The sequence below is a fragment of the Carassius carassius genome, chromosome 12, assembly GCF_963082965.1.
Source record: "Carassius carassius chromosome 12, fCarCar2.1, whole genome shotgun sequence".
NCBI classification, from domain to species: domain Eukaryota; kingdom Metazoa; phylum Chordata; class Actinopteri; order Cypriniformes; family Cyprinidae; genus Carassius; species Carassius carassius.
In genome coordinates, this window is record NC_081766.1 from 9,124,575 (window position 1) to 9,151,337 (window position 26,763).

Genomic DNA, 26,763 nt, shown 5'->3' on the forward strand with positions numbered 1-26,763 from the left:
AGTTCGTTATTTCCATAATGGAAACGACGCAGTCGCGATGCGCACACAGTGCGACGCGCCCGTTTTTTCCAGGCGCGTCCGCACTGCATCGAGTTAAAAACATCTCAACTTATCAGAATGCCGCAAGCGCACCGCAGGTCATGTGACAAGAACTAAACATTCAGCTTTATCCTTTCCCGTAACAACGTTGAATGCTCTGCCAAGATGAAGGAACAGCTGATCATAGCTGTATATGGATTGCCATTTTGAAATAAATTTAGTAGCAGAGCTACTGAAAGCAATTTTTTGTGCTGCAAATCCATTTATCCTTTGCTGAAATTTTCGCGTCTTCATGGAGAGAGTGCGTCATTGTTGCTTAGCAACGGCAGACGCCTCAGGAACGCTTCTGCCCGAGCGCTTTGGAAAGAAAGAGAAAGCGGCACGCCTAGCATTTTCCACGCGTTTTAGGCGCGATATGTGAATGGCCCCTTATTCATTCATTAATTATTTTTTGCTTGCATACATCTTCAAATATGCCGTGGAGAATCACAGAAAGTGGCCAAATTAGGTCCAAAATTATTATATTTTTTTTTTTTGCTAAATTCGAATATCATTTTTTTTTTTATCGATTAATTAGAACAGAATGAATATTCAAATGTTCGACTATCCGTGCACACCCCTAGTGGAAAGCATTGACCATTGACTACATTTTTTTTTTTTATGAGCACTATGGTGCTATTCGCATAAAATCTCACACTCAACCACCCTCACTTATATACAGAGGAACAGAGAACCAGTACTACTGAAGAACCAAGCCATTGTTACCATCCACTGCTGTAAATTCCAGAATAAACATGGATGTTCTGGAGTGAGCTCGTGAGTTTCATAAGAATAGATTAGATATGGAAAAAGTAGGCTGTAAAGTTATTTTCAAAATGATCACAATCATGATTAAACTGCATAAAAGCTGCCATATAATTAAAAATATCTCAATTGCCAAGTCTGTATTCTGTAAATGCTGCATGCTTCAAAATTAACCATTGGTTGTACTCTAATGGGATGTATTGAAGGCATTGTCTTAAAAGGAGTTGTTGGAAAAACGGCTAATAAAAACGTATTTTAATAATATATACAATTTATAAATCGATTTTAAGAAAACAATCCTCAATAATTATTACATATTATATAGCAGTAATTAATATTCCTGTTGACTGTGTTCCAAAAAGAATTTATAAATAGCAAAGTACAATTGTTATTATATAACTCAATTATATCTAAACTGGACAAAAAAATATCATTAAAAAATAATACATCATAAATAATCCATTTAGTCATAGAAAAAAGTATTCATTAGTCAAGTCAAGTCACCTTTATTTATATAGCACTTTAAACAAAATACATTGTGTCAAAGCAACTGAACAACATTCATTAGGAAAACAGTGTGTCAATAATGCAAAATGATAGTTAAAAGGCAGTTCATCATTGAATTCAGTGATGTCATCTCTGTTCAGTTAAATAGTGTCTGTGCATTTATTTGCAATCAAGTCAACGATATCGCTGTAGATGAAGTGACACCAACTAAGCAAGCCAGAGGCAACAGCGGCAAGGAACCGAAACTCTGTATCTGGTACTTGGCTCTAGTTGTCCTGGTCTCCGCTGTCTTTCAGGGCAGTAGAGGTCCTTTCTAGGTGCTGATCCACCATCTGGTCTGGATACGTACTGGATCCGGGTAACTGCAGTGACCCTCTGATCTGGATACAGACTGGATCTGGTGGCTACGGTGACCTCGGAATAAGAGAGAAACAGAAAAATATTAGCATAGATGCTATTCTTCTAATGATGTAGCAAGTACATAGGGAGTTATGGGAAGTGTTCCCGGTTCCGGTTTACCTAATTAATGCAGCCTAAAAATCCTTTAACGGATTTGGATATTAAAAGCATATTAGTATGTTATGTGTAAGCCAGGTTAAAGAGATGGGTCTTTAATCTAGATTTAAACTACAAGAGTGTGTCTGCCTCCCGAACAATGTTAGGTAGGTTATTACAGAGTTTAGGCGCCAAATAGGAAAAGGATCTGCCGCCCGCAGTTGATTTAGATTTTCTAGGTATTATCAAATTGCCTGAGTTTTGAGAACGTAGCGGACGTAGAGGATTATAAGAAGTAATAAGCAATATTTTAAAATCTATACGATGTTTGATAGGGAGCCAGTGCAGTGCTGACAGGACCGGGCTAATATGGTCATACTTCCTGGTTCTAGTAAGAACTCTTGCTGCTGCATTTTGGACTAGCTGTAGTTTGTTTACTAAGCGTGCAGAACAACCACCCAATAAAGCATTACAATAACAACCTTGAGGTCATAAATGCATGGATTAACATTTCTGCATTTGACATTGAGAGCATAGGCCGTAATTTAGATATATTTTTGAGATGGAAAAATGCAGTTTTACAAATGCTAGAAATGTGGCTTTCTAAGGAAAGATTGCGATCAAATAGCACACCTAGGTTCCTTACTGATGACGAAGAATTGACAGAGCAACCATCAAGTCTTAGACAGTGTTCTAGGTTATTACAAGCAGAGTTTTTAGGTCCTATAATTAACACCTCTGTTTTTGGTGAAATTTAGCAGTAAGAAATTACTCGTAATCCAGTTTTTTATATCGACTATGCATTCCATTAGTTTTTCAAATTGGTGTGTTTCACCGGGCCGCAAAGAAATATAGAGCTGAGTATCATCAGCATAACAGTGAAAGCTAACACCATGTTTCCTGATGATATCTCCCAAGGGTAACATATAAAGCGTGAAGAGTAGCGGCCCTAGTACTGAGCCTTGAGGTACTCCATACTGCACTTGTGATCGATATGATACATCTTCATTCACTGCTATGAACTGATGGCGGTCATATAAGTACGATTTAAACCATGCTAATGCACTTCCATTAATGCCAACAAAGTGTTCAAGTCTATGGAATGTTGTGGTCAATAGTGTCAAACGCAGCACTAAGATCCAATAAAACTAATAGAGAGATACACCCACGATCAGATGATAAGAGCAGATCATTTGTAACTCTAAGGAGAGCAGTCTCAGTACTATGATACGGTCTAAATCCTGACTGGAAATCCTCACATATACCATTTTTCTCTAAGAAAGAATATAATTGTGAGGATACCACCTTTTCTAGTATCTTGGACAGAAAAGAGAGATTCGAGATTGGTCTATAATTAACTAGTTCTTTGGGGTCAAGTTGTGGTTTTTTGATGAGAGGTTTAATAACAGCCAGTTTGAAGGTTTTGGGGACATATCCTAATGACAATGAGGAATCAATAATAGTCAGAAGAGGATCTATGACTTCTGGAAGCACCTCTTTTAGGAGCTTAGATGGTATAGGGTCTAACATACATGTTGTTGGTTTAGATGATTTAACAAGTTTATACAATTCTTCCTCTCCTATAGTAGAGAATGAGTGGAACTGTTCCTCAGGGGGTCTATAGTGCACTGTCTGATGCGATACTGTAGCTGACGGCTGAATGGTTGCAATTATATTTATAATAGTATCGATTTTAGAAGTAAAGCAGTTCATAAATCATTACTTCTGTGGTGTTGGGAAATGTCAACACTTGTTGAGGCTTTATTTTTCGTTATTTAGCCACTGTATTGAATAAATACCTGGGGTTATGTTTGTTTTCTTCTAAAAGAGAAGAAAAGTATTCGGATCTAGCAGTTTTTAATGCTTTTCTGTAGGATAGGTTACTTTCCCGCCAAGCAATACGAAATACCTCTAGTTTTGTTTTCCTCCAGCTGAGCTCCATTTTTCGGGCTGCTCTCTTTAGGGTGCGAGTATGCTCATTATACCATGGTGTCAAACTGTTTTCCTTAACCTTCCTTAAGCGTAAAGGAGAAACTGTATTTAAAGTGCTAGAAAAGAGAGTTCATAGTTTCTGTTACATCATCAAGTTGTGCTGAGGTTTTGGATATGCTAAGGAATTTGGATACACCAGGAAGATAACTTAAAAAGCAGTCTTTTGTGGTAGAAGTGATAGTTCTACCATACTTGTAACAAGAATTAGAATTTACAATTTTGGCTATATGAAGTTTGCACAAAACTAAATAATGATCTGAGATATCATCACTTGGCTGCATAATTTCAACACTATCAACATCAACTCCATGTGACAGTATTAAATCTAGAGTATGATTTCGACAATGAGTAGGTCCTGAAACGTGTTGTCTAACCCCAATAGAGTTCAGAATGTCTATAAATGCTGATCCCAATGCATCTTTTTCATTATCAACATGGATATTAAAATCACCAACTATTAAAACTTTATCTGCAGCCAGAACTAACTCGGATGTAAAATCTCCAAACTCTTTAATAAAGTCTGTATGGTGCCCTGGTGGCCTGTATACAGTAGCCAGTACGAACATAACAGGAGATTTATCATTAACATTTGTTTCTCTGGATAATGTTATATGAAGCACCATTACTTCAAACGAGTTATACTTGAAGCCTGCCCTCTGAGAAATCCTGAAAACGTTGTTATAAATTGAAGCAACACCTCCCCCTTTGCCTTTTAGACGCGGCTTATGTTTATAACAGTAATCTTGGGGGGTGGACTCATTTAAAATAATGTAATCATCAGGTTTTAGCCAGGTTTCTGTCAAACAGAGCACATCTATATTATGATCAGTGATCATATTATTTACAAAAAGTGTTTTCGTAGAAAGGGATCTGATATTCAATAAGCCAAGCTTTATCATTTGTTTATCCATATTGCATATGTTTTTTATTTGTTGAACCTCAATTAAATTGTTAATCTTAACTTGGTTTGGACGTTTTTTGTATTTTCTAGTTCAGGGAACAGACACAGTCTCTATAGTGTGATATCTAGGTGAAACAGTCTCTATGTGCTGAGAATTAGCTGACCTCTGTGACGTGAGGCAGCTAGCAGACGGTTGGTTTAGCCAGTCTGTCTGCTTCCTGACCTGGGCCCCAGTTAGTCAAGTATAAACACTAAGACTATTTGCCATATTTCTAGAGAGAAGAGCGGCGCCACCCCAGGAGGGATGAAGACTATCTCTTTTCAACAGGTCAGGTCTGCCCAAAAAGCTCGTCCAATTGTCTATGAAACCTATGTTATTCTGTGGGCACCACTTACACATCCAGCCATTGAGTGATGACAATCTGCTATGCATCTCGTCACCACGGTAAGCAGGGAGGGGACCAGAGCATATTACAGTGGCTGACATCGTGCTTGCAAGTTCACACACCTCTTTAATGTTATTTTTAGTGATCTCCGACTGGGGAAGTCGAACATCATTAGCGCCGGCATGAATAACAATCTTACTGTATTTACGTTAGCATTAGCCAGCACTTTTAAATTTGCCAAGATGTCAGGCACTCTGGCTCCCGGTAAACATTTGACTATGGTGGCTGGTGTCTCTATATTCATGTTCCGTACAATAGAATCACCAATAACTAGAGCACTTTCATCAGGTTTCTCACTGGGTGCATCACTGAGTGGGGAGAACTTGTTTAATGTTTTGATCGGAACAGAAGAGCGGTATTTTGACCCACGACTACGCTGCCTCACTGTCACCCAGTTGCCCTGCTGCAGGGGCTCTGTTGCCGGAACCGAACAATGTACAGGAATCCCTGAGCTAGATGCATCCAAAGCCGTATCTAGAGCCCTAAAATTCTTACTGTCCTCAATTAAAGTTTGGATGCGTGTCTCTAATTCTGAAATCTTCTCTGTCAGCCTAACTATTTCCCTGCATTTATCACATGTGAATCCCTCATCTGCGACAGAGATAGATAAACTGTACATGTGGCAAGAGGTGCAAATAACAATAGCAGGATAAGCCATTACTCACCGTGCTTGATGAAATATTCTTACTGTGGTTGTTTGATGAACTTGTGAAAAACAAAATGTGCTCCTGTTCACGCTCGCCTTCTCTGAAAGATTCGGTGAGTGATTCAGATTTTTCTTGGCACAGCGATTAGAATTTTCCATTAATTAGGAATGGAAAATGTACAGTCATTATCACCAAATAAACCCCAAAACAAGGGCTTATTATAACTTAAATATATAGATAAATGGACACAAAACATTGATCCAGTTAAAATAATTTGATTGTGAGAAGAAAAAGGATGTTGAGAGACATGAAACAAACACAGTGCAAGACACTGTCTATCAGGGACAACAGCCACATATGCCTGAATGCCATGACTGGCCAATCAGGATCGACTATTCCATAGCACTGTGTGATAAGTTTGGTAAGTTGTATACCTGCATAAGGGACAGGGGCGTCTTTGTCCAGTGCGACCAGAGGAGGGTCGAGCATTACAGTGTCCATGTTCTCAATGATGACACCATGATAGGATGTCTCGATCCATGGTTTGTGCTTATTCACTACAATGGAGAGAGAGAAAAGAAACAGAAAAAAGATCATTTAAATTCTGAACTAAATGTTTTTCCAAGTTTCAACAAACATCACCTAAATATTAAAAAAACGAGTCTTTTCTCTCGGTTACTTTTCATGCAAAGAATAGCTAATAATTGCAATCGATACAAGTCCAATAAGCATGGGCTGTTTGTCCAATTCCTCAAATGGCAGGATCCCTGTCTTCTACGGCACGTATCCAGGGAAACACCCTCATTTATCTGGTGTTGGCGTGCTCTGTTGTTTCTGCGTTTTTTTTTTTTTCAGTTGCTGCTTTATAACAACAGATACCAAAACAAGATGCTAATCAATGGATGACAAACGCAATCTCCTACCCAGTGAAGGGAAAACATCCGCACAAGAGTCTTTGTGCATTAAACAGCTTGTACCTAAGCAGTGTTTACACTTCTCAGAAAAATCTACATGCTGTTGGCTCACTAAACTCACTGTATACAACTATGTCATGTTCGTAAGTATCACAACTGTAAGTAAGGTTAATTCAAAATCAGATTTTCAGTCAGATCATTTAGTCTAATCAGTTAAGAAGATGTAATGATGTAATGTAGTTTTAAAACTTCCATACATGCAGAATGAAGGGGGACAAAAACACACAAACAAAAAATATAAACTGAAAATAATTAATGATACGGTGACACCTTAAACTGTGTGGCTTGCTGAGGACATTAAGTTTACAGTAGGTAAGGTAGGTAAGGTACGTTTATTCAGATAAGTTTAGCATTTTTCTGCATTCGAAAATGTTTGACCTGTGAAATCCTATTACAAGACTAAAGAAGAAGGATATGTCAAGGCATGACCTCATAGCACAGTTAGAAGAACACAAAAAACAGCTGCAAGTTTGCAGTGTTGCGTGAAAATGGAGTAGATTCTTTGGGATTTATTATTATATGGTATATGAAAAAAATCCACTAATTTGTTGCATTACTTCCTTGGCATATGGTGGAAATGTTGGAAAAACCAAACATTCATGTGGGTGATGAAAAGCAATTCATTAACAGAAGAAGAAGATCAGAAATCCTCCCTCAGCAAGAGTTAATGGAGTTTTAGATTAGTACTGGCTATTCAGTAACCCCTCACGTGGCTCAGTTCGAGATCCACCAAAGCAATTAATGAAAGAGTAAATTAAACCATTTCACACTTGTGGAGGACAATCTACACAGTCAAGTCTCAAAGAAAAGTCCTCCTGAAAAGCTCAGAGTGTCCTCGTAATGCATAAGACAGGGAACAAATCATCCGATTTAGATGGCCAGATGATTAAACCAGCTGCCAGTGTCATTTTCAAAGACTACAATCTTGTTTTCAATGAGTTTGTGCCATTTATCTCTCCTTTTCTTATTCTAAAGCAAGAATAAGAAGATGTGTTAGGCTCCGGCTGTTGAGAACACGCTCAGGACAGTTCGGTCACTGTAGTGAAAATCAGAGGTAAAAAGGCATATACTGCTAAAAAATAACTAACTAGTTAAAAAATCTCAGTTTGTGTTCTACTGAAGAAACAAAGTCACCTATATCTTGAATGCCTTGGGGGCAAGCAGATAAAACATAAAATTTTCATTTTTGGGTGAACTATCCCTTTAACTCAGACACATTTACGTGGACAAAACTGTTTTTTGACTACTTGCAAATATCTCAGCTTGTTTTCTCACTTGAAAGTGGCTATTTAAATACACACAGATGAATAGCCAGGTTGTATCTATCTAGCTGCGTTACTCATACAAAAGACACCTACCTCAAGCTCCAGAAAGGCAAACAAATTTGTGATGCAGATGTATGGACAAACAGGTCTGATTCAATGCAGTCTGATATTCTCATTTTGCAGAAAATGAATAAAAATGATCGCAAAAATGCTTTCATGTAGGCTATACAGCTTGCATGACCCCTCAATACACTAATAAAGGCCTGATTCATTAGGTAAACATTTATTCGAGTGTTTCATGTGTGAAATGTCACAGGCTGGGAAAAACATGTGGCTGTCATCGTGTACACAAGATACAGTAAATAACTGGAATTTGGATCAGGTACTTTCTATTATAATAATACATCTCTTTAGGCTTCAGTCACTGCAAATTCACATCGAACTATCTCGTTCTCACTCCCTCTCTCTCTAATAAGGTTAGTGGTGTCACTAAGAGCAATATCCCTACTCTGTAATCCCTGAGCTATTACTCATGAGATGTCTGCAGCCATTATACAGCATTAGAGCTCCATGATGGAAGCTAATTCAATGTGGACTTTTTTCTTACATCCGCTCCCCTGCACTAAAGAGCTCAGCCAACAAAACACAAAACATAATGGCAGATGCATAAATGCACACACACACACACACACACACACACACACACACACACCAACATTGTATATGCATTTACCATTAAGGAATGCAACCACTGACAATTATGTTATTATATATGAAAAAAATATTTATATATATACATGTACATTATAAAATGCTTTAAAATACCATAAACAATTTAATATATTACTACTACTAATAATATTTTCTATTATTAGTAGTAGTACTAAAACTTAACTTTACTCACACAGTGCTTCACATAAACTAAAAACAAACAATTAATAAAATATCATGAATAAAGAAAAAACTATAAAAATTAAAAAGTCAGTGTAATAAAAATATATAAAAATAAATATCAAATATATAAAATAATATGTAATTATAAAATAACAAAATATTTTTTTTATATATACTTTTTAGAAGAAAAAAAGTATTTTAGACATCATAGCATCACCCTGCATTTGGTTTATTCATTTGCCTGTGAGCACTATCCAAATAACCTGAATTGAATTAAAGCAGGTGAGCCCAGAGTGAGGGAGGTAGAAAATTCAGGTCGGATCTCACAAGAGGACAAGAAAGGGGCTATTATAGAATCAATTATTTATTCAACTTGATATATAATTATTCCAGCATTTCAAGCACCTGATCAAATGTTGCCAGGGGAGGAAGTGAACGTTTGCAAATCTACTTTGACCCTTTTTCAACCTGCTATAATGAAAATCCCAGTCAGCATTCCAACGGTAATTAAACTTGGGGACAGCTTGCAGAATTGATGGTGAATTTTACTGCTCTCCCAGTGTCACGCAACAAGCTATTAATTTCTGACCTGTCGACACCATAACATTACATTCGGCTGATAACATTGGAATTAAACAATAATCGAAACACGCATGTGGGGCCCAGAGAAAAAAGAAAGTGCTAAAGCCAAGAGACCAGCAGAGAATGACTAAAGAGAGAAAGGAGACCGGCAATATTCAGGAATACATTCTGCAGCGTGCATTACAGTGCCGATTTAGCAGGTAGTGTTATTGTTTACATGTGTAAACAACAAAAACTGCTGCTGGACCAGCTAATGGATCTAAGCAGAAAAACAAATCTTCTTAAGGCTCATTCAAGGCCACTACACTAGAGGATAAAGAACCCATTAGCCAAATGGATGGTAAACACGATCTGTGATGGCCATTGTCTTGAGACAAAGTCCAAGGACTTCAACTCAATCATAGTCAAGAGAGTCGAAGATCAACCCCAGGCCGGCTAACATAATCTGCCAGAGCCAAATGAGGGTATTAGTAGAAAATTGTTAATTAACATCCCTTGCACTGTGCAAATGACCAGTACATAGGCTCTGTATTGGGAAAAGGTACAGAAATGACTATCAGGAAGGCAATAATTAGCCACAATGACCTAGCCTAATCCAATAGTAGCAGGAAGGAGCTTTCTGGTAGGGGGCGAAGGGTAATTTTCAAATGCATTAAGCTCAACCAAACCGCATCCCACAGGTCCACAGAGACACACTTCTTACACTTGCATCACTCGTCTTTAATGCTAATTAATGAGGTCATAATCTCAAACTTTTTCTATGGCAAGCAGTGAGATTTTCAGGTCTTCAGAGACTTCTCATATAGGGGGCCCAGTTGACTAAATTAGCGTTTTATCATGCTATTTAATAGCACAGCCATTAAAAAAATGTTTGCATATTGAGGACTGCTTGAGTTAATTAATGAATGAACAGATCGTTAGGACTGTGTGCTGTCATTCTTGGACATCTGGAAAGCATCGTAAAAGGGTGCTGGGTATTGAGTCGGTGGTGAGGGAGCAAAATGGTGGATTTTACGGTGACCTCTATAAAGGGGGTGAAAGAGTGAAATTGGTTCCCTTTCAATACTTCACTCGTTATGGGAAAAACTCCTTTTTTCTCCTGAACTGAAGCCTTATTCAATCACGCAGTGAAACTGCACGGCCATTGGTTCATGCAGTGTTATTAAAACAAAACAATGGCCCGGCAGCGGTGTTGCACGAACCTATGGTAGCGAAGGCCGCCAAAGCCCACCAAAATGGGCGGGGGATCTGGCTATATATTGGCCGCTTTGGCACAGGAATTCAGATTTCTTCTCCTTCAGCGACGACGTCACATCGCTTCGCTGATCTCCGCTGAACTGCTCGCCATTGACATGCCTCGCACTGGAACGCGACTGCCGGTCCCCGCTGCAGATACAACGCTTCCCTTCGGTCATCCGGTGAGATATATTGAAAGAGCAAATTTCTCTAAAAGAGCCTTTTCTACGGCGTTGTTTCAAATGCAGCCTCGTCATTGCAGCTCGTGCAGAGCCCCTCTGCACGCTGATGACGGGCACAGCGAGTGTGTCGCGTGCTTGGGGAAACCCCACGCTGACGCAGCACTCGCGGGGAATTCCTGTTCTCATTGTGAGAAAATGAATATCGCCTCTCTGCGCTCGAGAATCGCTTTCTTTTCAGAGAGCGATTTCGCTCCTCGCGCCCTCCCGTTTTCTTCCTCCCGTTAGCCGGCAAGGAAGAAAAGGCGGGGCAGAGGATTAAAACAACAGGATGAAAGCGAGCTCACACCGGATCAGCCCCTGCGTGCCTCATTTTCTCCGCCCAGAGGGGATTCCCCAGTCCTCTTTATTCAGCCAGACCAACGTCCCTCAGCGGCCGCGAGTGATCTGGTCATGTTTGGAGGGACTGAGGAGGAACTGCTAGAGGACAGCATGTCTCTAGCTGCTTCAGATGCTGAGGAGCTGTAGGGCTCGCCGGACCCCGCCCCCTCGATGTTATCTGAACCCAGCTGCACGAAATGCGGGATGGACGCCCAACTTATCCGCGTTCTCTCCAGGGCAGTGGATGAGCTGGGTCTGGAATGGTCTCCTCCAGAGGAACCATCTCGTAGCCATCTGGATGAATGGTTTCTGCCAGGGCGCCAGCAAGCCCCTCCTCAGAGAACCACCCCGTTCTTCCCGGAGGTCCACGACGAGCTTACAAAATCATGGCGTTCCCCCTACTCAGCGCGCTTGCCTACTTCATCTTCATCTGCCCTCACCTCGATTGACGGCACTGAAGAGAGAAGATTCGAGCGATTGCCGCCGCTGGACGAGTCTGTGGCTGCGCATCTCTGCCCGCCCACGGCTATTGGATGGAAAGCCAAGGCCAACCATCCATCCAAACCCTGCCGTACGACGTCGGCGCTCGCCGGGCGTGCTTATTCATCGGCAGGGCAAGAAGCCGCGGCGCTCCACTCCATGGCAGTGCTACAAGTCTTCCAGGCCAAACTTCTCGCCGCCACTGATGAGTCTGGCCCGCACGTCGCCACGCTCAGGGAGCTGAGAAGTGCAACGGACTTGGCACTGCGTGCTACCAAGAGCACTGCACAGGCTATAGGGCACTCGATGGCTAACCTGGTCGTCCTGGAGCGCCACTTGTGGCTTAACCTCACGGAGATCAAGGATGCTGACAGAGCCCAGTTCCTGGATGCGCCGATCTCCCCCAGCGGCCTCTTTGGTCCAGCGATTAAAGGGTTCGTTGAACACTTCACGGAGGCACAGAAGTCGTCCCAGGCGATGCGACACTTCTTGCCAAAGTGTGCCTCATCTGCCACTGCCAGTCGCCCCAGACAGGTGCCGACTCGTCAGCCTCCCAAGCAAGCGCCCACTGCTACCGCCGCTGCCCAGCCTCATTGGTGCACAATGAGAACGCTCACGTTCTTCGTACCAAAGTAGAAAATCTGCTGGTGAAGGGAACTATAGAAGTCGTTCCCCCAGCGCATCGCTGCTCAGGGTTTTACAGCCGTTACTTCTAGTTCTCAAGAAGGATGGCGGGCTGCACCCCATCCTCGATTTAAGACATCTGAAGCGTGCCCTCATGAGACGGCGCTTCAGAATGATCAAGTTGAAACAAATCCTCTCACCAATATGCTCAGGGGATTGGTTCTTTTCGCTGGATCTGAAAGACGCTTACTTTCACATCCAGATAGCCCCCCGTCACAGGCCGTTCCTGAGATTTGCCTTTGAGGGTGTGGCTCACCAATACAAGGTCCTTCCCTTTGGGCTGTCTCTGGCGCCTCGCACGTTTACAAAGTGCATGGATGCGGCTCTCACCCCGCTCAGGCAGGGAAGGGAATCCGCATTCTCAGTTACCTCGACGACTGGCTAGTTCTAGCTCAGTCAGAGGGGGAGGCATTGAGTTACAGAACTTTGCTCCTCAGCCATCTGGAATGCCTGGGGCTCAGGGTGAATTTTTGCCAAGAGTTCGCTGTCCCCCAGCCAACAGATATCGTTTCTGGAACAGTGTTAGACTCAGTTACGATGAGGGCAACAATGGTGAATGAGTGCGCCGCGGCTCTACAGCGACTCGCGGCCTCTTTCAAAATAAGGACTTTTCACCCCCTAAAAACATTCCAGAAGTTGCTGGGCCTTATGGCAGCAGCATCGCAGGAGCTCGGGCTGCTACGTATGCGCCCCCTCCAATTTTGGCTGAAACCACGTGTTCCACCTCATGTATGTTGTCACGGACGCCTGAATATCAAGGGGAGTCAGGACTGCATTCTGCCCTGACCACTTGGAGGAACATGCAATGGATGGAACGGGGTACCCCGCTTGGTATGGTCTGCAGAAGGATAGTGATCTCCACAGACACGTCCAACAAAGGATGGGGCACGCTGTGCGAAGGGAAACCAGCTTTCGGCCGATGGTCGAAGGAGGAGAGCAGGCTTCACATCAACTGCCTCGAGATGATTGCAGTTTAACGAGCCTGACAGAGCTTCCTGTCAGACCTAAAGAGCCACCATGTGCTGGTCAGATCGACAGCATGACAGTGGTCTCTTACATAAATCACCAAGGTGGGCTGTCATCGACGTGTTTCTTCAGACTAACGTCACGACTGCTGGAATGGACCCAGAGCACGGGACTCCCTGAGCGTGGGCTAAACACAATTCCACAGGCTAGAGCTCCGTCTACACGACGCCTCTATGCCTCCAAATGGTCTGTGTTCTCCACATGGTGCTCAGACCAACCCGACCTCCTGTGACGTATCAGTGATACTCTCATTTTTACATGAGCTCTTGGAGAAGGGACGATCCCCCCTCCCCCCCACACTCAAGATCTATGTAGCGACTATAGCAGCGTTACACGCCCTTATAGCAGGCCAGTCGGTGGGCAGAAACGACTTAGTCGTCCGGTTTATGAGAGGTGCCAGAAGGCTTCACCCGACTTGCCCTCCCACTGTCCCTTCATGGGACCTGCCCACGGTACTGAGAGCCCTAAAGAGGGCCCCCTTTGAACCGCAACAGTCTCTGCTCTGTCGCTAAAGACCGCTCTGCTGTTGGCACTAGCACCTGTTAAGCGTGTGGGCGATTTCCAAGCACTCTCGATAAGCCCTAATTGCCTAGAATTTGGGCCTAACGACTCGAAGGTCGTCCTGAAACCAAGGCATGGCTATGTACCAAAGGTGCTCTCCACACCTTTCAGAGCACAAGTGGTCACTCTCTCTGCATTACAAAACACAGAGGACGATTGAGAGCTGAATCTGCTTTGCCCAGTGAGGGCACTAAAAGTCTACATAGAGCGTTCTGCGCTGATAAGGCGATCAGAGCAGCTATTCATATGCTTTGGAAACCGCGCCAGAGGGTTACCGGTCTCAAAGCAAAGGCTTTTGAAGTGGATTGTGGATGCAGCCTACTCTTCTTTGGGCCTGCAAAGCCCAATTGGAGTAAGAGCCCATTTGACGAGAGCAGTGTCTTCGTCCTGGGAATGGTCTAGTGGTGTGACTATCACAGAAATTTGTGCGGTGGCTGGTTGGAACCCGCCGTCCACATTTGCTAGATTTTATAATCTAGACGTCCCGGCACTTCATGCTAGGGTACTTTCTGTGTAAAGGTCACCTTTTTGTTCCTCATTTGCATGCTCTTGGCCATTCTTTGCCCAAGACTCAAACTCTGCTCGTATGCACTCGGTCCCTTTGGTACTGAGGCGATATGAACACGGGATGATCCGGCTAGGCCAGACGTAACCTCATTGAACTTATTCTGCTCCTAGTTGCTATTGTCATATCTTGGTATCACAGATCAAGTATGATTGTGTTGGTCGTCCCCCCTTCTTAGCATGGCGTGATTGAACTGGGTTCCCATAAGCATCTTCGACGCAGTACGAGTGAAGTATTGAAAGGGAACGTACTAGGTTACTAACGTAACCTCGGTTCCCTGAAATACGGGAACGAGTACTGCGTTCCTTGCCATGCTAAAAGGCTGCACGACTCAGTCGTCGCTTCAGTCGAAGTAACCTGAATTCCTGTGGCGAAGCGGGCAATATAGTGAAAGTGAAGTGAAGTGAAAAGTGAAAGTGAAAGTGAAGTGACATTCAGCCAAGTATGGTGACCCATACTCAGAATTTGTGCTCTGCATTTAACCCATCCGAAATGCACACACACAGAGCAGTGAACACACACACACACACTGTGAGCACACACCCGGAGCAGTGGGCAGCCATTTATGCTGCGGCGCCCGGGGAGCAGTTGGGGGTTCGATGCCTTGCTCAAGGGCACCTAAGTCGTGGTATTGAAGGTGGAGAGAGAACTGTACATGCACTCCCCCCACCCACAATTCCTGCCGGCCCGGGACTCGAACTCACAACCTTTCGATTGGGAGTCCGACTCTCTAACCATTAGGCCACGACTTCCCACAGTCGTGGCCTATTCAATCACGTTAGCCAAAGCAACTGAAACCACCAGCCAGATGGCTGGTATATAGCCAGATGGCTTCGCTGCCATAGGTTCGTGCAGCACCACTGCCGGGCCATTGGTTTGTTTTAATAACACACTGCACGAACCAATGGCCGTGCAGTTTAAATCACTGCGTGATTGAATAAGGCTTCAGTTCAGGAGAAAAAATGAGTTTTTCCCATAAGCGTCTTCTACGCAGTACTCGTTCCCATATTTCAGGGAACCGAGGTTACGTTAGTAACCGAGTACGTTTTAATGTTTTGAACGTTCAGTGGTGGTTTCAGTTGCTTTGGCTAACCTGCACGGTTTCCATTAAAAGCAATATATTGTAAAAATGGCTGTGGCAGTAAGTCCTCATACAATTTTCTGTGGTTAAAAATACATTGCTCTTGCCTGGTGGTGTACAGCAAATTCTCCAAGAAACAAGAGGTGACAAGTTTGAGACCAACGAGCTTGTGTCATTTGTCAATCATGCCTCCCCTCATTACAGCATTTCCTATACACATTACAGCATTTCCTATAAAAAGTGATAAACATGTCTGAATAATGTGTAATTTGGAATGTATCTCAAACCCTGTTCATGCTGAAAGATGCATGTGCTTGTCTCTGACAGTTGGGGTGCTATAGGTGTTCTCATTCATGGTTGTTGAGTAACACTTATCTACGACATTAAGCAGATGTCATTCCATGTTGTTGCTAAAAATAATTATTCTAAAGGACAAATATTGCATTTAACTGGAATTGGTGCATAATATGCATAATATCAAAGATACTGTGTGAGCTGGGTTTTAGTTTCTATTTATCTCTGATGATGACATCCATTTCAAGGTATCTGTTTAAAATGGGGCGACACTAAATAATACAGGTCCAAAATGTGAGTGTGTAATAATGTTTTTAAAAGTTTGAGGTCAATAACATAAATAAATACCTTTATTTAGTAAGTATGCATTAAATTGATCAGAAGTGACAGTTAAGATTTTAACAATGTTTTTAAATATTTATTTTTTAAATAAATTCTCTTTTAAACTTTCTAAATGAGAGAAAAAGGCAACACGGTTTCCACAAAAAATATATAAAAGAAATGTTTCTTGAGCAATAAGTTTATTAGAACAATCTGACATTGAAGACTGAAGTAATAGCTGCTGCAAATTCAGATTTTTGAATGATTCAAACACGATTGTTTAAAAACAATTTCCATTTCCATCTATCTCTTCTTCTCATCCTGCATCACTTTGCATTACTTAAAAATCCTCTCGGGCCTTCATGGACATCTTCATAACCCAAACTGGCAAAGAGCAAACGTTCACAATAAAGACAATCCACACAGGTGACTTATCTTGAATTTGCCATCGCTGTGGGAGGCGTACAGGCTAATTTACAGCTAAATTTCTCCATAATAAGCATTAATAATCCCTGACACAAACAACTGAAAGACAGAGGTTTACAAATGTCATTAATACTACACAGATGCCAATATAAATGACTCATTCCCTTGTGTACATAAATTCTGTGAATCAACTTAGGTCACCAGCCAAGAATATAAATTTGTTTGTTTAGACTCTCGACAAACATTGAAGCAAATATCTTTTGTAATCGAGAACTTCTCTGTGCTGGCATTTGCTACTGTCAGCCTGGCTGCGACACTCCAGGGGACTCCGAAATGTCAATCGTCTGTAATTAGAAAGCTGGCATATTCATTCACGGGGCTTTGTTTCCTTGTCAAGGGATCCGGGTCCTTATGGTCTTTTCATTAGCCATATTGTTTATGAGCCATATGTGTGAGACACAATCAACCCTTACGAAAAGAGCCATTTTGATTACAAACCTTGTGAAGTCACTTAAATTACAAATCATTGTTAGAAACACAGAGAACTGATTGAGGTGGAGAGATGAAGGATTTTAGGGCGACTTGAGAGGGATTCGAATGAAAGCAAGGAGTGAAGAGAACAATGATCTCCTTAGTGACACGGGTGCCAGAGGCTGAGCAAGAGAGAGGGCAGGGCTCAACTTTCCATCTTCTCCGGATTAAAATTAAAAAGGCCTGCTAGTTCATCTTCTGTCTGTGGGAGATCTGGACGCTCCAGTGGCTCTCAGCATCTCTGGGTGGTTTGAGATGACGAAAATGAAAATTAATGCTGGGGCTCCAGCTTCTTGCCTTCCTCCCTACACTTAACAAGACGTCTGCTGTGCCCAAATACCCATCACCTTTTATCTGCCTTAGCGAGTAGGGATGTGCTTAATCTACATATTTTCAATAAGTAGTCGGTGGGTTGTCTGAACAACTAGTCTTAAAGGGAAAATAAATTCTGTCATTATTTACTTGTTTCAAACCTTTATAACCTTCTTTCTTCTTTTGAACACAAAGATATTTTGAAGAGTGTTTTTGCTTTTACGATGAATGTCAGTGCTGTCTTGGACACTGCTGATTTTCGCTGTTTAGACCAGCAGTTCTCAATTCCTCGCGACCTCCCGCTCTGCACATTTTGTGTGTTTCTCACTTCAGACGTTTGTTCTATTCGACCGTAAGTGCCCTGCAAAGTGGGCATCACAGGATATTCTACCATGATTCCAGTTCGGAGCGAGTGTATATGTTCCATTTTAAGGTCATTAAAGTGTACGAAATGTGAATTTAAATTGTATTTATTTACTGATGTATGAAGATGTTACGCAACGCAAATCCTTGAATGAATGTTCCGAAGTGAGGTAAACTTCAACATTTCCCCTAGTCAGGGAGTAGGGAGTAATGAACACTGTGTAGGGACCATGTCACTTGGAACACAGTTTATGCACGGAGCTCTCGAGGGGAAGTAAATGATGACAGTGATAAACTATCCATATTATGTCCCATTTTAAAACCTGTACAGTAATGTATCAGGTATCCAAAGAAGAAGTATTTGAAGTTTCAGCTCAAAAAACACCACAGAACATGTATTATTCCATGCTGTAAATACCTCTTTTTGGATGGAAGCAAAATATTGCTGTTTTCCTGTCTCTTTAAATGCAAATGAGCTACTGCTCCCCACCCCCTATCCAGAAAGGGGATGTGATGTGCCTAGTTACTATGCCAACAACAAGCAAAACATTAGTTTGTTTTAGATTATCATTTTAATCATAGTTTTGCTCACATGATGTTGCAGTTCTTTGTCATCACAGATATCCAAAATATGTGTAGAGGAACAGGGTTTGCAAACACTGTCATAACAGTCCTCATAAAAAAATAAACCTGTGGATCATGCATAGTAATGGTAACATTACTCATACCAGGCAATCCGAAGTCGTAATTCTCAAATTTATAATTGAGGGTGTTGAATTTGTTATACAAATTGTGTTTTGGCTGTAAAAGAAATGTAACTCCTCAGATAAATTTGACCATGTTGACAACACACTAAAACCCTCTCTAAGAGGTTGCATTTCTAAATTAATCCTCTTTAAAGAACTGCTGCAAAAAATTTCAGATTAGGACAAATAAAGTTGCAATTAGGGTTAAAACATTAAGGTGGAAACATGCTTTCATAGTGTTATATACTGTAATTGTGATTTAACAATAAAAATGTTCAAAACAAACACTTAATAAAATCTGTGTAAAGTTTAAGGATATTTAATTGACAGTGTATTTCTGATGACAACATTGCATGTGAGAAGTGCAAGTATGTGTGTGTGCTTGATTGCATATGATCAAATCAAATGGAGTGATATCTATATTTGCAGTACATCTACTCATTTACAAGACATTTTTATGCAAAGCAACTTGAAAGTGAGAAGGGCTATGCCACAAACTATTTTTATCTATTGAGGGCAATTTGCACCACCTGCCAGCGAAGGTACAACCTTTGATTCAAATTTACAGTGGATATCTGCCTTATAATCAACTATCAACACATTCTGAATGTGTCATGTGTACTTAAGACTCATAAAACACAATAAATTATATGTTCCTCTAGCAAACTGCCACTTGAGTAGCTACATTTCTTGATTGAATTAAGTTCTCCCACACATCCTATTTGAATTCAAGCCTAAGCCATCTCTGTTAGACAAATGCTGTTGCCTGGTAGGATTGGAACAGAGCTAAGCTCTTACAGAGGGAGGTTTCTGGTATGGGCACAATGGCAGGGATTTCCTTTTATGTCCTCCAAGAGGGGCTGGCATACAGGGGGGATTTTCTCAGCTGAGCGAAGGAAAGAGGCACTGGTCCACTCAGAGGCACACAAAAAATCCTCTTTACAGTGCAAGCTGACAGTGGCAGTACCACTTGAAAACTTCATAACAGCTCACAAGAGGTGGTGGGAAAAAAAGAAAGCTCGATGGGGAACCTTTAGATAGGTGTTATCTCATGTCCTGAAGACATGATTCCTTCAAACAAGGACAGATTTAATGCCACTTAGCTTACAACATTTCCCTGACAAATTATGCATGCATGGCACAAAAATGACATAACATAGTAGGCAAATACAGAGGCTGTAAAATAGCGCTTTGTTTCATGTTACTGGGTCATGCATGTGGGCAGGTGTAAACATCACACATTTCACAATATGCAGCTTTTTATTCGTTCATCGTTAAATGGCAGAAGGGAAGATAATAAAGAGTAGACTGTTTTCTGTTGTGGCCGTGTGTTTATGATCACACCGCCTGTGTTTTCTTGTGAGCATGTTTGTTAGTAGCACACAGCTGAAAAGAAGAGCATATGTTCTCTTCTGGATGCTGATTTTCTGCATGGGATGCTAGTGTGCCCAAGAGACTAGGTCCGGGAATCATCATGAATGTATCCTTTTCCAGTTCCTCAATGGTTCCAATGGTTGATTTTTAATCCTAATGCAAAGAAATATTTGGAAGAAAGTAATGCAATTCCATTGCCAATGATGATACTCTTATAATAATTATAACAGAATCAGAACTACACAGGACACAGCATATGGTCTTGATCCACTATACAATGAACTGACTCAAACGTGTCATTCTTTCATGTATTGGACATGTTCTGTAGATTTTGTAATTGTGTTAAGATGCGGGGGGGGGGGGGGGGGGGGGTGTATATCAGTGTTGATTAAATTAATACAACCAATACAAAAATTACACAAGATTGTTATAGATTGCTAATATTGCCTCAAGTACTCAAATTATATTCTTACAATTGTCTATATAATTAATGACAATTGAGAATCTCTCCGAAACAGTGCCTGTCAACATCCTATTTCAGCACTGCTGTTGCCCTCGCTTTAAGCAGGTTTGATGATGCAATATTGTGATACTCAAATGCTTTTGGTTTGAATGGTTAACTCTTGATTATGACTGTTAAATATTTAGAAGGTGGGAAATCCATGCAATTTAACACCATTGGGCTAGTGTTGGCCTAGTTTTGAAAAGTAATTGTATTGGTTTTGTTTTAACTTTAATAACATGTTGATCACATTAAGTTTCAAGTTTGTATTTATTTATATAGCACATTTAAAAACAGCACGCAGGCCTGACCAAAGTTCTGAACAATACACAAGATAATAATAATAAAATAAAAATAAAAAACTCTTTTAAGACATGATATCACAATGAATTAAAAGCTAAAGAAAAAAGTAGGTTTTAAGAGTAGATTTAAAAACAGTTAGAGATTGAGCCGTTCGGATTGTAAGCCGGAAGGCTGTTCCACAGCCTAGGCCTGGCAATCGCAAAGGCTCTGTCTCCTCTTTTCTTTAGCCGTGATCTGGGGACAGCCAAAAGTCTCTGATCACAAGACCTCATGTTTCGTGTGGAGAAGCTCGGACAAATAGCTCGGTGCCAGATTGCTTATGGATTTAAAAACAAAGAGAATAATTTTTAACTCAATTCTAAAATGCACAGGTAGCCAATGCAGTGATTTTAAAATTGGAGAAACATGATCGAATTTACGTTTTCTTTTGAGGAACTTTGCAGCAGCATTCTGTACTAATTAGAGATGAGTGTTTTGCAATGCCATAGTAGAGAGAGTTGCAATAATCCAACTGTGATGTAATGAGCGCATGGACAGCAATCTCTAAGGTTTTCTCAGAAAGAGAGGACTTGTCGACTTGTCACTTGTTGGAGTATTTTACACGAGAACCATTATTGGAACTAAATGTCATTCATTTTGGTGGGGTTACTTATTTAATTTATATAAAACCAGTTTGTTACCCATACTTGAATGAGTTCAGTGAGGTTTGTTTGATTTAAAATAATTTTTTTTTTTACCTTTAAAATAAATGAAAATATGGGGGGGGGGGGGGGGGGGGGATTCTACTCCATATGACAGAGTTTTTTTCTCACCTAAGCTTTTATTAACCCCATTAAAAAACCTCTTTTTATGATGAACAGTTTTTCCAGCACAAAGCTTGTCTTTTCAGCAGAGCAGCCTATGAGCTGAAGCCCACAGATACGTGGCATCTCATCCCAGTGTCAGTTCAAAGTGTGGCGTTAATCCTAAAAGCAGCTGTGCGGAGTTATCCTCTCGCCTCATGTCCAGTCATGCCCGCTTTCCCTCTAACACTCCTCTTCTTTCCACACACTTCATCTGCATTGAAGATGGGATTATGCCACGGAAATGAGAACTTGTCTAAACAAAATACATCTCCAGCTCCTGGAATCCAGTAATACTGTTCTGCGTGTAAACTAACCAGGATAATTCACTGTCAGTTTACAGCGTTGGCAGAAAAGGGAAGCCAGCTCTAATCTGGTTTGTCTGCTTAAGGGAGAGTGACTCTGGACATGATTGCGAGAGGAATGAAACCCACACAGACTCCTGACCCAAAACTGCCAACCCTGAGGGGCTTCAAAACACACCGTCATGCAACCAAATCAAATCAGTAGTGAGACACACACAAACACACACACACACACACACAGAGTGACAGAGTTGAAGAGACTGGCAGAGAAGAAAAGGGGGGAAAAAGGGATTTCTGATATATATTGTGAAGATGGATGGAAGCCATTAAAGGAGTTAAAAGAAGTGAGGGAGATAGAGTGAAGGAACCGAGCTAAACAAAGCCAAAGTGCAGCACAGAGGAAGATGGGTTGACTTAAAAGAACGGGGATGGAATAAGGAAGGAGCACTTTAGACCAATAAATCACTCGCAAAGAGCCCCTCGCTGAGACCATAACACAGAGAACTACGAGGACACTTTAAAGCAACTCATTCTCTAAATGTCTGTCTATACCATAAAATACTTCAAAAAAAAAAAAAAACTGTGGGTAGTATGCATACTTATGATGCACAAAAGCTGTTGATACATGGGTAAGCAGGTCTGAATTAGAATTTTAAATGGCTGGTAGCTAATGCTGGTAGGCACATAGAAAGATGTTTGGCTGTTAGTCGATATACAGATATGTACATTGGGGTCGAAAAGCCAAAAGACCATATTGAACATCTGGGTTTTGAATGAAGGAACGAAGGAACGAACAAATGAATATTACTCCTGTTCCTCTTCATTGTCTTCACATGATCCTTCATAAATTATTCTAATATACTGATTATCAATGTTCAAAACGGTTGTGCTGCTTAAACCGTGAAACATTTTTTCAGGGTTCTTTGATGAACAGACAGAACTAACATTTATTTATTTATAATATTTAATCGTTTGAAATATTACAAATGTCTTTTTGGTCACTTTTGATGAATTTAATGAATCCTTGTTTACTAAGACAGAACTAACATTTATTTATTTCTCTTTGCCTTCTCATTCAAAGAGTTTTCTTTATTTTCATGACTATGAAAATTGTAGATTCACACTGAAGGCATCAAAACTATGAATTAACACATGTGGAATTATATATGGAATTATATACATAACAAAAAAGTGTGAAACAACTGAAAATATGTCATATTCTAGGTTCTTCAAAGTAGCCACCTTTTGCTTTGATTACTGCTTTGCACACTCTTGGTATTCTCTTGATGAGCTTCAAGAGGTAGTCACCTGAAATGGTCTTCCAACAGTCTTGAAGGAGTTCCCCGAGAGATGCTTAGCACTTGTTGGCCCTTTTGCCTTTTTGCCTGTCTGCGGTCCAGCTCACCCCTAAACCATCTCGATTGGGTTCAGGTCCGGTGACGGTGGAGGCCAGGTCATCTGGCGCAGCACCCCATCACTCTCCTTCTTGGTCAAATAGCCCTTGATGCCTTCAGTGTGACTCTACAATTTTCATAGTCATGAAAATAAAGAAAACTCTTTGAATGAGAAGGTGTGTCCAAACTTTTGGTCTGTACTGTATATACAGTATATAAGGTTTTATTATTTTTATTTTTCTCCAAAGCACATGGAGATTACTCTAAATGACAGACAAAGGAGAGCAGTCTCTGTTACAGCAGAGCACACTCATATCCTGAAGCTCTATCAGCTGACAGCAGGGGTGAAGGAGAGCTCCACCTGGGCAGCTGAGAACCGCATGAAAGCAGGAGGAGAACAGAGTGATGGGAGAACAGCGGAGTAGTAACATTCACCCAGGCCTCTATTTTAAGGCGATCTTCTCTCCTGGCCTCATAGCAACATCACAAAATCACAAGCCCTTCCTGTGAGAAAATGAAGAGGGGATATTTCCAACATGAGTCTGACAGCTCGCTTATATGTCCAGCAGTACAACCCAAAATCTACTGCCGGACAGCAGCAGTGCTGGATGAGAAAGATGATTTTATGTTGTCTCTAATCAGATCACATTCCACTCAGGTGGGAATGTTTAATTACCACATTGTTAGTTATAGTTACCAATGGTTACCAACTTGAATTTGATTTTGATTCAGGGACCCACGATGCAATTACAAATTTAAATAAAAAAATAAAATCTGAAATATTTATGTTAAAATATTAATTTTTTATTTTAAATATTTGTTTATTTATATAAAAAATGTAATATTTATGTATTAAATGTATGTATTTGTGTATTAAATCTATATTTGACAGCAATAAGAAAAATTCTCTAGCTTGAAATGAAAGTGATTGCATATGATAAATATGCTCACAAACTATTTTATTTTAGCATTGCAGATTTTAGTACTCATTTGGAACGTTTCATCCAACATATGCTTTTTCAAAAAAAAAAAAAAAAAAATTAATTAATTTGAAATGAAAATAGTTAACACATTCTATAAAAATCATTAATATTGAAGCAAAATGCAAACATTAAAAATTATTAAACATTTTTGTGCATCAGTGCTTTTGACAAATTATCCTGAGTAAAGAGAACACAGAACACATAGATCTCGATACCTATAGAAGTTCAACCATCAGTGGATGTGATATCTGCCATGCCAGCTTCTTTTCTTCCCTTGAGCATTTCTTTGATACAGTTTAATATCTTTTTTATTGCTCTTATAGCGGAGTTCATTAACATGCAGACACGTGTGTCAACGCGCACAACGGGGATTAGATAACCTCACACTTCATGACATCTTTCTTGATACAGCGCGTGAATAAAGCAGCAGAATCTCTCCGCAGCCTGCACACGCAGGAAACCACAGTCAAGCTCGCCTTCATTTTTCGCCTAACTAATAAAACCAGACAGGCAAAGGCCACTCACCCTCTTTTGAGGAGAGTTTATTTTGATTTTGATTTAAAAAGACTCTGTGTTAGTCACAAAGCCGCGGTGCTGCACGGAAACGGGCATGACGGAAAAAAAATGAGGTGGAGGGGGTTGGGGAGAATTATGAAGGGCCGCTCGCTGTTTTGACTGCATTTTCAAAACAGCCTGCCCGCTTCACAGAGGTGATTTCAAAGCAAAAGGCTTGGACACTGCGTAAACAGAGCATTATTTACATAGAGATTCCCTCAGTCTAAAAGATCAGCTTTGAAACAGGTGACAGGTGTGAACTCCCAACTCCTGCATTACACTGATACTAAAGCCACAAGGTTCAAAGCTGATAACCGTGGAAGTGCGGTGACAAAACTTTACCAGTGGGGGGTACCGGGTGCGCACGTGTTTGAATGAGTGCACCGGTCCGTGAGAGCCCATGAGTGAATGACTGAAAGCATGCGGTTCGGCGCACGAGCCAAAATGAGACTCGATGAGCCGCCCCCGCTGCATCTGGAGGGCCTTTTCCATTCAAACGCTCATATCGGCAAAGTTGCAGCAAGCCATGGCACTATCCGCCTTTCTTTCATGCTCATCTTTCGCCTTCCCCCTCCACTTCATCTCTCTCAGGGGCTGTGATAAAAGCGAGGCTCCATTAGCACCTCTCTTTCTCTCTCTCTCTCTCTCTCATGGAAGCAAGCTGGAGATAGAGCAGCCCTGATGGACTATAAATTGTAGGGAATGGTCCCTGCTGAGGACGAGAGGCAGAGAGAGAAAGGTTACACAGAAGAGAGAGAGAGAGAAAGGGGGAGGGATGGTCACAGCCAAGATGCATGGGCTGTCAGAGCCACTAATCATAGCCCAGTAGCGCCATATTAATCACAGAATCACTGCCACTAGTTTGGACCTGATGCCAGGAGTCAACAATGCAATAACCGCCGAGAACGTGAGAAAAACTCTGTTGCTGTATGTTGCTGCAAACACAGGTCTCGGACAGATGAAATATTTCTTCACACAGACAAACATTTCATTTTTAAACATGTTATGGTGAAAACAACAGGAGTGGGCTTCTTACTGTTTTTACCACATGCCAGTTCAGCTCAGTAAATTAGATGTAGTCTCACAAAGCACATTTCATCTATTTTGTATAAAATCTGGTTCATGTTGTTTATTCTACTAAAAAAGTGGAAACTCATTTAAAAATTATTGTACAGCATTCTGTTCTGCAATAACACAGAAGATGATAAAATAAACTTTCTTCCAGGACTTGCATCTAGATGCACCAAACTAAAGCAGTAAAGCACAATCACAAGTTTTTGCAAGTTTTGCAAAACTCTTTCATTAAGGCTTGATGCCATAAACTTGATGCCAAATCCATCAGCTTTTTTTTTTTTTTTTTCTTATAAGTCTCCTATCTTCTAAACAACACTTCGCATATTATCTGAGAAGGTACAGCATGACTTGCATCTCTTCACTTCCATTAACGAATCCTTTACCGTGGCCTCAAGGGATATTAAATAAAAAAGAAGTGACATTCAGCCAAGTATGGTGACCCATACTCAGAATTTGTGCTCTGCATTTAACCCATCCGAAATGCACACACACAGAGCAGTGAACACACACACACACACTGTGAGCACACACCCGGAGCAGTGGGCAGCCATTTATGCTGCGGCGCCCAGGGAGCAGTTGGGGGTTCAATGCCTTGCTCAAGGGCACCTAAGTCGTGGTATTGAGGGTGGAGAGAGAACTGTACATGCACTCCCCCCACCCACAATTCCTGCCGGCCCGGGACTCGAACTCACAACCTTT

At 41.2% G+C, this 26,763-nt stretch overlaps 2 protein-coding genes across 2 annotated transcripts in view; one reads left to right on the forward strand and one right to left on the reverse strand.

The window, feature by feature from the left end:
- Nucleotides 1–26,763, reverse strand: part of LOC132154695 (calsyntenin-2-like) — a 202,351-nt gene that overhangs the window by 111,630 nt on the left and 63,958 nt on the right. The window contains exon 2 of the mRNA XM_059563345.1: nucleotides 6,266–6,388. Within this exon, the coding sequence (XP_059419328.1) occupies nucleotides 6,266–6,388 (123 nt within the window). The remainder of the gene's footprint in view (nucleotides 1–6,265; nucleotides 6,389–26,763) is intronic.
- The window catches only part of LOC132154697 (protein arginine N-methyltransferase 5-like), a 463,524-nt gene continuing 437,304 nt past the window's right edge, over nucleotides 544–26,763 (forward strand). Inside the window, exon 1 of the mRNA XM_059563347.1 lies at nucleotides 544–547. The gene's annotated coding sequence lies outside the window, so the exon portion shown is untranslated. The remainder of the gene's footprint in view (nucleotides 548–26,763) is intronic.